Source organism: Homarus americanus, unplaced genomic scaffold (assembly GCF_018991925.1).
Source record: "Homarus americanus isolate GMGI-L3 unplaced genomic scaffold, GMGI_Hamer_2.0 scaffold44060, whole genome shotgun sequence".
Taxonomy (NCBI): Eukaryota; Metazoa; Arthropoda; class Malacostraca; order Decapoda; family Nephropidae; genus Homarus; species Homarus americanus.
Genome location: NW_024756871.1, coordinates 1547785 through 1559350, shown reverse-complemented (window position 1 = coordinate 1559350; position 11566 = coordinate 1547785). Strand labels below are relative to the sequence as shown.

Below are 11566 nucleotides of genomic sequence, written 5' to 3'. Positions count from 1 at the left end.
TAAGCTAGTGGATCTTACAAGAAGAGCTGTTCATATACCTAGATGGTCCGTCCCCCGTAATGCTCTTCAAAAATCGTGGTGTTTCCCTGTCAAGAGTACTGTCTGCCTGAGGTATTTTAGAATCTGTCAGTTGATTGAAAATGTCCAAAGGTGGCCACCTGACTGGCGCCTGCACTACGGCACCTCAGGTATCCAGAAAGATTAGAATGCCTGCAGTTGCCTAGCTTATACTATAGGCGGGGAAGAGGTAATCTAACCCCTTGAGTACGGGGTCCCCTCTGAGCTAAATAAAATCTTGCGTTAGCCAAATAAAATATCAAAAGTGGCGTCCCCGTAATGAATTGGTTAATTGAAATCTATAAACATCTCAGAGGACATTAATCAGTCGAGTGTTCATATCTGGAACAAGTAGAAGCCCGCCCTACTAGGAGTCACTGCTTGTGAACTGTTGAACAATCTGCCAGAGTGTTGTGATGCATTGAGTGTGAGATCATTCAAGACCATACCCGATCAACACTGGCACAGGTACTGATACATTCTGCAACCAGTACATGTCCAGTACTTGCCAATAGTGTGTAACAGAGACGTGACCGACCGCCCAAGTTGCTGATCAGTGACGAAGAGGATTAATTTAAAGTAAAGGATAATCCAAGAAAGACTTTAAAACTTAATAGCTTTTTATTTTCACTTGTATTAACAGATATATATAAAACCTGTCATATCGGATGTCAAATTTTAACAGTATATCTGTATAAACCTGTAGCAGTGGATGTCGTGTAAATTAGGATAGTTTCTCCAACAACTCTCACTCGAATATAGTTTTCTCCGTTTCCGTATTCTCAAAAAGTCTACGGGAATTGCATGCCCTTGTTTCAGAATCTGTTAACCTAAGATAGTACTGTATGTGGATAATTCTAAAACAAGGACCTGCAATTCCCGTAGCCTTTTTGAGAATACGGAAACAAAGAAAACGATACTAGAGTAACAGTTGAAGAACACACTATCCTAATTTACTTTACTTCCAATATTGATATCTAATTTGCATACTTACACAGGACTAGATAGGCAAATGTTCAAACTGTTGATAATGGTAGTTGAGGGTATTGATAGTTGCTGATGATTAAAGAAATACAAAAATGTGCAGGGTCTTCACATTCACTGAGCCTATAAATGCAGCATACTTTTCTCTTGGAAGTTAATTGATATTTAGAAAGTCGTCACCAATATTGTAAATAGTTGACAATCTCATTACTGTAACATAATGCACACTACTGATGATTGGCATTGCAAAAGATGACTTTCCATACATTGGACCGTGAAAAAAAAGCCTTATCAACAATTCCACATCTAGACCATCAAGCAGTTCTTGATGTTTATGACAAATAACAACAGCATTAAGTTTTGTTTGACCAGTTGCATTTCTTAATCATATTTTCATCCTTTGTAGACCACTAAATGATTGTTCTGCTTCAGCAGAAGAGAACTGGGAAAGAATTAAGAACTTCGTCTGTGCCTTCACCAATGACAATAGCTCCTGCATTTCATATGGCATTGTTCTAAGACAGAGGACTATATCCTCTAAGCAGTTTACACTTACCTAAGCCTTCATTATTCTTTTCCAGCTGAATCTCTCCATACCCATAACTATACCCACATCACCATTCCTCCCAAGCACTGCCCAGCCTACATCTCACACATTTCCAACCTTCTCCCCACGTTCAACTTGGAGTTATCTGAGAACTCCACACACAACTTCTACAACCACTATGTATCTCGGTTACATCTCAAACGTTGCTCTAAAGTCTATTCTTAGAGAGAAGAGAATGCAGTGGAAGATGGTACTGTATATCATTCCAAGAAGACCCAATGCCTGTCGATTATATACACAAATACTAATCCTCCAGATAGAACTGACTTACACTTCAACAATGCACTCAGACATAAATCCATGCACAGAATCAACAACAACATTTTATGGCAATTTTCCCGGCTTAAATGGGTTAGCTGCAAGTATCTGATGGCACGTCTCTATGATTATTAGCATTATTACTTTTATTATTATTATTACAATACTGTAATATAATTACAGTATAGTCTGCATTTAGACAGTCAATTGAACCCGTGGAGTACCGCGTAAAACGAGAAATGCGTAAATGAAATAACAGAACATATGGGATTAAAAAAAATAGAGACTGGGCCGACCCCCAAACTCCACTTTTTCCGACACAATACGTACGTTGTAGTCAAAATAACATCTTAATTTTATGATGGTATGCACACACAATTAATAATTAAGAGAAATATCAATATTATTAGGTTTTTTAACACTTACGTTAGTAGAAATGCTGGGTCGGCACACATGGATGGCGGCTGGTTCCGAGGCAAAGGGCAGATTAGTTGCCCTCCGGTGAATCACTTTCACTACTCGCAGAGGTTTGCAGGGCCTCCCAGACAAACCTCTCAAAGTCCATATCCTCACTGTCAATATCACTATCACTGACTTGGGCTGGCTGTGGTTGTGGTGGGTTGCGGGCAAGGAAGTCCTCAATACTACGTTGACGACTAGCATTGTTGTTGTCGAGATAGATCTGGATATACAGCTCCATAACTTTTGTCAGATGGTTATTAGACGCTTCATAACGATGCTTGTCTGGGTCGTTGTCAAGGATGAGCTTAAGTTTCTCCACCAACTCGATGATTTCCTTCACATTATCATGGCTTGGTCCAGGAAATTCAATATTTTTCTCTGGTGGTGGGGGTCCCACGGAAGCCATTGTGAGTTGTGAGGGGAATAGCGGGCACAAGAGAGAACTGTATACGCGGACTGAGAACTATAAAACAGGCCCTGCTAGGTCAGCGACTTCTACCCTCTGGTGGCAGGGCACGTCATGTTACATTAGACCAATTACAGCTGGCGGCGGAGGGAATGCGTGGGTGGTAAGGATGCGTGGCCCAATCACAGTCCGATACGTCAAATGATGTCAGCGATAACGTAAGTGCGGCCTAAAGCGCACCACTCACCGCACCGCTTCCCGTGTATGGTCAAGAATGGACCACGTGGGTAAAAAATGGCGCGGCAGTCAGGACCTCTCCAGCCGCTCGCTGCGTAAATTACCAAATTTACCCCGTAATTAAGGCATTTTCATTCTGGCAGGGCACCGCGTAAATGACCAAACCCGTAAACAAAAGCAACGTAAATACAGACTATACTGTATTGCTGTTATATGTATAATGCTTCTTTATCATTAAAATTATGCACTGTTATTACCAGTACAGTTCATAGGGTAAAAACAAACACATAAAAGAGCATAACAAATGTCTTCAGTTTATATTTATTTATTTAACCTTTATAAACTTATTTAATGTAACAAACAGTATTAAAAATATTTAATGCTTCTCTAAGAAACGAAACATTAGACATGTTTAATGTCTAGTTAAATATCCTGGCAGTCAGTACTTGTAAACAACTGCTGTAACTGTTGTTATAAAACAACTGTTCAGATTTATATAATTTATACCCTGATACAGGGTAAAGGATACACTGTATAGGGGCTATAATATAATTTTACTAGGTCACACATTTAGGTGTAGACTGTATGTCTATATACTCTATGCAGTTAAAATGCTTAAAAAGAAAAAATTTTTGATAGTTAGACTTTGACCTGGACCCCTCTGGGTGACCTAACACTCACCCAGAAAGGTCCAGGCTGAATAAGTCAAAAGGATTCTCAACCTGTAGTAAATTGAAAAATTTTAAGAGCTAACTATTTGGCACACAGAAAAGGTAGCCACAGATTTGTATGGCACAATTTAAGGTTTAATAATCATATCAACTCATAGCTGAGATGGTTTCCATATGATCTTCAAGCATTCTTTAGGAACTTCAGATTCCCACTCCCCAAGAACAACAAGACGAGCAGCAAGTCGACCAACTTCATCACAGGCTTTGGCTGCACATCCATTTCCACCCAGAGCCACACCAAAGCCATCTGTGACTGTGTCTATATATGGGTATGAGGTAGGTGTATGGGATGTCAGGCATCCATCTCCAGACACTTTCTCCACTGTTAGACCTGAAAATATATTATGGCAGTTATTCTCTCAAACTTGTAAGTTTCATTAACCAGCATCAATAATACTGATCCTCAACTAATAATAGACTGGCTGATTCAAAGATATTTCTAACTGGCCCACAATGATCACAGCTTATGACAAATTGTTGATCAATCTAGTTTCCCTTTACAAGATGTTCAACACACAAACAATGAGCATTTCAATTAAAACTCATGTTAACCACTTTTTTCATAATATTTATGGATATTCATCAATTTATGCTAACAGTGTCAAACATGTGAGCGGTGTCATTCCAACTTTTAACACCTTCCAATCCCTAACAAAAATTCCATTGTGATGGCAAGGATTTAAAGTTCAGCAGGACACGGTTATTGAAGTCCACAGACACACCATAAACATCTTAATCCACATACAGTACTCACAAAGGTTCCTAAACAAGAACAGAACCATATTTGAACCTCTCATCTACCTAACCCTTATAAAGAGTGATAGAGCTGCCATACCGTTCACTTCCTGAAACAATAGAAAAATAACATACAGTGTACCCATAAAACTTTTAACATACTGTAACCCCTCGACAAGTTAACCAGGAAACACTGTATGAAGGGACCCTTACTGAAACCCATTAGCTTCCTGCCTCTGATGAGGTTACTACTCTACAAGTTGTGATGAGTGCCAGAGAAACAAAGTGAATAAAAATAAATTGTAAAAACAAGTCATTTACATTTTTTTTTATACAAGAATTCTTCCTGTTTCTCAACCTAAGTACTGATTGTAAAGGTAATTTGATATTTTTGGGACCAACACCTATTTTTGTATATCTAATCTCAGTTAAACTGATCATGTGTCACCACTTATTAGCTTACTAGCTACTTGGACAACTGTTTTTTCTTTGTTACTGTTACAGCCTTCACATCCAGTGTTAGTACAGGAGGAATCAGGAACCTCTGGAGAAAACCTGGGATGTTTGCTAAGATCTCAGTTGATAGCACTGTTCTTACATCTGTTCCAGGCCAGGGAATGAATCCATGACACAGTAGAAAGAGGCAAGCATGCTACTGCTGTAACATCATTGTTCAATACAGGGTAATGATTCTCTTATTCATTCTTGTACGACTCTTCCTGCTCAGGTGCACAATGGCTACAATCAAGAGCAGAATGCAATCTCCCCAAGTTGTCATTCATGTTTTCTATCTGCCAAAACAAGTGTTCTGTTTTGGTGTGTTTCTTCCATTCAAAAGGCCCCAAGACAGGGGTTCTCAATTAGTTTTGTCTGTTATCCCCAAAACAGACAAGAAGCGGGAAAACTAGGAACCACATACCGGTATGTATCATCTTGGTGAACAGTTTGGATTGGATTCATTTTTTTTAACCATATATTCAACTGTTACACCCGAAAAATGCCAAATAATCCCGGCAGGGGTAACTTATCCCTGACTGAGAATGGTACCTGTGCCCTAAGATATCAATATGGTTTATCCTTGTCTTTTTATACATCATTCTAGCACCACATATCAACAAATCATATTAATGCTGGACTGCACTGTACACCAAAACACCTTGTACTTGTACAGTACTATGCATATTTATTGTAAACCTTGGTATTACACAAAGGCTTCAGTGAGACATTTCCACTATCATTAGGATGTTACCATTATACATTTGACTGAAAAATAACTCCCCCTTATAGTATCTGCTTCATACTGAGGAGTAATCAGTTATTTTATTAAAGAACAAAGTTGTCAACAGTATTTCATTAACCCTTTAGCCGCAGGATGTTACCCCGACATGAATAAAATCGTCTGGTGGAAGCCAGAATAAAATGAAAAGTGCGTGAAATGCAGTCAGAGGGTTAAGAGTAACACAAATAGATACTGACCAGGTAAAAGATGACAGAAGTATTTTACCAACTCATCCACACACTCAGGAAGGCCAGACTGCTGGATGTACCATTCTCTAACTTCACACAACGTGGTCTTCCTCTCTTCATAAGCCCTTCCATGACCCAGCTTCAAGTACCAATTACCTTGAGGTTTATACATATTTTAATTAATAAAAGATGACAAGCATGAGCTAGTATCGTAAGTTTAACAGCATCAGACATCTGTATGAAAAATAATCTGAACTGAATGACTGAGAAAACTTTTTGACCAACCTGTGCTGATACAGCTGGCAAGAAATTCTTAACTATTGTTACTTACAAACTAGAGTAAACTACCAGGTAATTAAATACTGCAATAGTAATTATACACACCTGTAAGGTGACATGCAAAGTTATTTAAGAACAGGAAAATAATTTTGTAAGAAATATTTAGGTGGTTCATTCAGCAAGACTAATAAACAGATAGTTGACCCCAAGTTCAGTGTGATATCCACTGCCTTCAGGTGAGATTGAAGTACAGATGATGTATCAGACATCAGTAAACATGTGTTCACTTTAGTTTTATTTGCTAAACCAACATAGCTTTATCAAACACAACCCTGTTTATCATAAGTGTCTCCAGAGAAACAGTGGTGTCTCAAGTACCACGCTGCACATCCCTACCCTACACAGACTCTGACCTTCTTGACTATGGTGAAGTCATGCACAAGTTACAATGATAGCAAGTAATTCTTATGCAGGTAGAGCACTTCACCTGTCTCCTGGATGTTTCACCTTTAATACAGATTAACTGGTTGTTACTAGGCACACTGTTTAAGTGGTGTCCATCACCACGACAGCAGGACATACAGTAATAACACAAGTCACTTTACTCCCTCACTCAAACAAAATCTTAATTGCAATAATCACAAAGGCATCACCACATCTGACAATAATACATAGTACAGTATCATTATTTTATGCTACCTGTACTAACACTTCCTAAACTGATCAGTAATCTGACTACGGTCTCAAACTCTTTCCATATCTATGGTGATAAAAAATGCAGATTTATGGAAATAGATGGTAGGATAAGGAATGATAAACATATAGTTATATAACACCAACTATATAACTATGATGGTACTGTACTGTACTCACCATCTGGGTACTTGATGGGTGGTAAAACATAAACTCCATCAATGTTCCCGTGGGGAACATTTATGGCTAGAGAGGGCATCAGTCTGTAAGGAAAATTATTTTCATTATCCAAATTCATCAGTAAACTTCGAAGTTATTAATAACAAAATATATTTTATTATTTAATTAGATTTCTATTTCATAAAACCTATGTTAAATTAACAACCTCTGTTACTACTGTAGTTACCAAACAGTGTTCAGGTGTTAAATGCTAAACAAGAGTACAGTATACATAATACAAAACAATTCAGTGGTGTACTGAAAACATAATTATAGCCTCTAAAATATTAAGAATAAATAAAAAATAATGGTGTAAAGACATAATGTAGCTGTTGGTCTAGGAGAGCGAGGCATCATAGATATGACATGCCGAAAAAGCAAAACAATAGTACTGTAATACCTCCATTAGCCGGAATCCCTCTTAGCCGGAACTGTCTGAAATTTGCTCAGAATTTTTTCAAAAAATTTCTCTCACTTCCGGGTTTGGGAATGATTTTCTGAGATTGAAAACAAGGTACATTTTCTGGAAAATTCAAAGAAAATTTCCAGCAACTCTCTTCAAATTTTTTTCGGGTATGGGAGCAAATTCCGATGATGAAATAATGCACAATTTCCAAAAAAATTGGATAAACTTTTCCCAGTACCCAGCAAAATTCCGGGGATGAGAAATTTTTTTCCGGTTTAAGAGAGCTGTCTGTGTTTGTTCCACTGTGTCACAGATTCAATCCACTCCCCACCCCAAGGTCAGATACAGTGTACACAGTGATAGTTCATAGTGTCATCAGTGACCGCGGAAGTTGTTAATAACTTAAAGTGAGCGCTCACTAGCAAGCAAGCTGGAAAGGCGCCGTGCCAGCTGAAACTAAGTCGTGTCATAGGTGCCACAGAGACTTTAACTTTTATTTTGTTTGTGTGCTTTCTCAAGGACTGAAACTGTGCCTACAATACACCATTCACAGGGAGATACAGTGTACGCAGTCACAGACGACAACTCTATAGGCAACAGAGAGTAGGTAAGTACTTTTTATCTCTCTACTTTTTTAAAAAGGTGTAAATCTATACACAGTCTGCACTTCCACAACAACAACAACCATGAGTTTGATATGTGATTACTGCAGGGAGACGTCGGATATGGAGGATACAGGCCTGACTAATACACAGTTTAGGAAGTTACTAACTGCTGTAAAGCATAATGGTTGTTGCTGGTATTGCTCTGGCTGCATAGTCAAGGTGAATGAAGCGATTGCAAGCCATAAGGGAACAAGTTCTCTAGGGACGAAAATAGATGAAGCAGGAGCCCTGCTGGTTGACAAACTGGAGCAAGTTGAGAAAGAGATCCTTGCTAAGACTGAGGAAGTAGCTGAGAGAATGGAGGAGATTGCTAAGAGGAGTTATGCTGACGTATTAGGAGGGCCACAGGAGGGGGCGGAGAGTAATGCAGGATCAGTACAGGTTCTACAGCAGCTCGGGACTTTGAAAGAGTGTGTCGAAGAAATGAAAATTAACGGACCTACTGTTAGGGGAGAGGAGGAACACCAGGAACGGCTCCAGCGCAGGAACAATGTAATTGTTTTTGGAGTCCCAGAGAGCCAGGCGGAAGGAACTGTGAGTAAGGAAACACACGATAAGGTGCTGTTTCAAAATATTTGCACAGAGGTTCTGAAGATTCCATCAACCCCTCAGGATGTGAGGAGGCTGGGACAAAAGCAGGGGGTTAAGCCTTGCCCCCTCAGGATCACACTAGTGAGTGAGGAGGAGAAATGGCAAGTTATTCGGCAGGCAAAAAACTTAGCAAGGAGCGAGGCATTTCGGGATGTATTCATTCACCCAGACCGCACGGGAATGCAGAGGGAACAGCACAAGAAGCTCCTGCAGGACTTGAAGCAGAAGAGGAAGGAGTCGAGGAGGAACGGGGACAGGTGTACATGGGTTATACTCAGGGGGAGGGTAGTGGAAACAAGTGTGCCGACACAGGGCCAGGGGGCAGCAGTGCACCCTCCACCCACTCAACCCCCCACCCGAGAGGAGGCACCAGCTCAGCCTACCGGCCAGGAGGGAACGAGCGCCGTGTAAACAATGACATTTCTAACCACACCCTGCAAAATACAGTGTACTTAGTAAATGCTGCAGCTTCTGAGAATGTGGGGAGAGCGGGTTTATTGCTAAGAGCAGAGACGTTACCGAGAACAAATTCTGGCTTGAATGTCATGTACACTAATACTGACACGTTCCTTGAAAAGAGAGAGGAGTTTGAAACACTACTAAGAGTACACCAACCAGATATTGTAGGAGTTGTAGAACTGTTGTACAAGAACAGGAGAATCGACCCAGAGAAATGTGAGTTCAGTATTGCTGAATATGACTCATTTACGAACCTTTCTCAAGAAACTTGCAAAAGGGGTGTGGTTATCTTCGCTAGGCAAGACCTTAGAGCCAGCCAGGCGAGGGTACAGGGAGAGGATGTTTTTGAAGAGTCCAAGTGGTGTAAAATTAAATTAAAGGGAGGGGACTTACTTATCGTCGGGTGTATCTACAGACCCCCAAACTGTGGCCCACTAAATCAAAGGAACTTAAGAACCTTAATAAACAACGCGGCGATGCTCAACCCTAGCCACCTCCTTATCATGGGGGACTTTAACTTTGGCGACGTCGACTGGAGAAACAAGTCCACCCCGAATGACTTGAATAACCCTGCTACTCTTTTCGTAGAAACTCTAAGAGATAATTTTCTGTTCCAACATGTTAGAGGCCCGACACATTACAGAGGGGAGCAAACACCCAAGCCACTTGACCTCATCATAACAAACAAGGAGGGAATGGTGGCCAAACTGGAACACCTTGCCCCAGTTGGCACCAGTCACCATACAGTGTTGTCATTCAGATTTAACTGTTACCTAGTTCAAGATAAGGCCAGGCCAAGGTGCAAGTATTACAAGGGAAATTACAATGGGATGAGGGGTATCAACTGGCCTGACTTATTAAGGTACAGTACAAGAACGCAGACACTACGCTGAATATCATAACTAATAAAATGACCCATTTGATCGATAAATATATGCCCAAGACCAAACCCAGTGCTTCTAGGAATACGAAGGGATCACTACACATGAACCATGCGGCGGTCGACAAAATTAAGAAGAAAACCCAGAAATTCAAGACGTGGGTTGGGTCAAACGTTGAGCAAGACAGGAGGATGTATGCAAGAGCCAGAAACCAAGCAAAGATAGAGCGTAGAAGGGCTGAAAAGGAGTTCCAGAGGCTGGTTGCACGCGAGGTCAAGTCAAACCCAAAGGCGTTTTACCGCTATGCAAAGTCGAAATTGAAAATGCGAGTAGGATTATCAGACCTGAGGCTGGTGGATGGTAGTTACGTAGATTCTGACCAGGATAAAGCTGAGGCAATGAACAGCTTCTTTTCCTCAGTGTTCACAAGAGAGGATGCAACTAACCTTCCTGCGTTTGAGGACAGACGGTTTGACACAGCACTGACCCACATTGTGTTCACAGAAGAGGGTATTAGAAATAAACTGTCCAGGCTAAAGGTCCATAAGAGTCCCGGCCCTGACATGGTACATCCTAGAGTGCTAAGAGAGTTGTGCAACGAGCTTGCAGAGACCCTGAAGATCCTGTTTTGTAAATGCCTGGATGAACAAATGTTCCCCAGTGAATGGAAAGTGGCTTATGCGAGTCCTATCTTCAAGAAGGGCGATCGTCACTCCACGAACAACTATAGACCGGTGAGCCTGACCAGCATAATATGTAAAGTACTTGAGAGTATTATCAGAGATGCCGCAATGGAACATCTAATACGAAACAACCTTGTAAAGGATTGCCAACACGGTTTTATGCCGGGGCGCTCTTGCTTAACACAATCGCTCAAGGTACTGGATATTTGGACCCATATTCTGGAACGGGGTGGTAATATCGACAATATTTACCTAGATTTTGCCAAGGCTTTCGACAGTGTACCCCACGAAAGGCTGAAAATCAAACTGGAAGGGTACGGAATTCGGGGAAATGTCCTAGCGTGGATAAAAGACTCTACATGACCGCAAGCAGTGTGTGGTGATTAATGGCACGAAATCGTCATCTGTACCCTGTAATGCGGGTAAATTACAAGGTGTATAGTCTTTGGTTGTTTGTTTGTTTCATAAATGATATGCCTGACGTTGTACACTCCTCCATGCAAATGTTTGCCGATGACGCCAAGTTATTTCGGGAAATTAAGAACCAAGCGGACTGTGAAGAGCTGCAGAAGGACCTCTGTGGGCTCCAGGAATGGTTGAAGGAATGGCTGCTGAGATTCAATGTCACGAAGTGTAAGAGGATGCCCAAGGCGCATTAACCGTAAGAGGCTGACTATATAAACCCAACGGGATGAAGAAATCCGTAATTAGTTGGAGACTGTGTGTGAGAAGGACCTAGGTGTGTA

General features: G+C 40.8%; 1 protein-coding gene across 1 annotated transcript; it reads right to left on the bottom strand.

The window, feature by feature from the left end:
• Window positions 1-3301: 3301 nt before the first annotated feature.
• LOC121856980 lies at window positions 3302-7145 on the bottom strand (the record flags this gene model as incomplete). The annotated part of the gene is given in 3 exon segments (XM_042352773.1): window positions 3302-4073; window positions 5954-6100; window positions 7097-7145. Coding segments are annotated over 3 exon segments (435 nt in total), but the record flags the coding sequence as incomplete, so codon positions are not given.
• Window positions 7146-11566: the final 4421 nt, after the last annotated feature.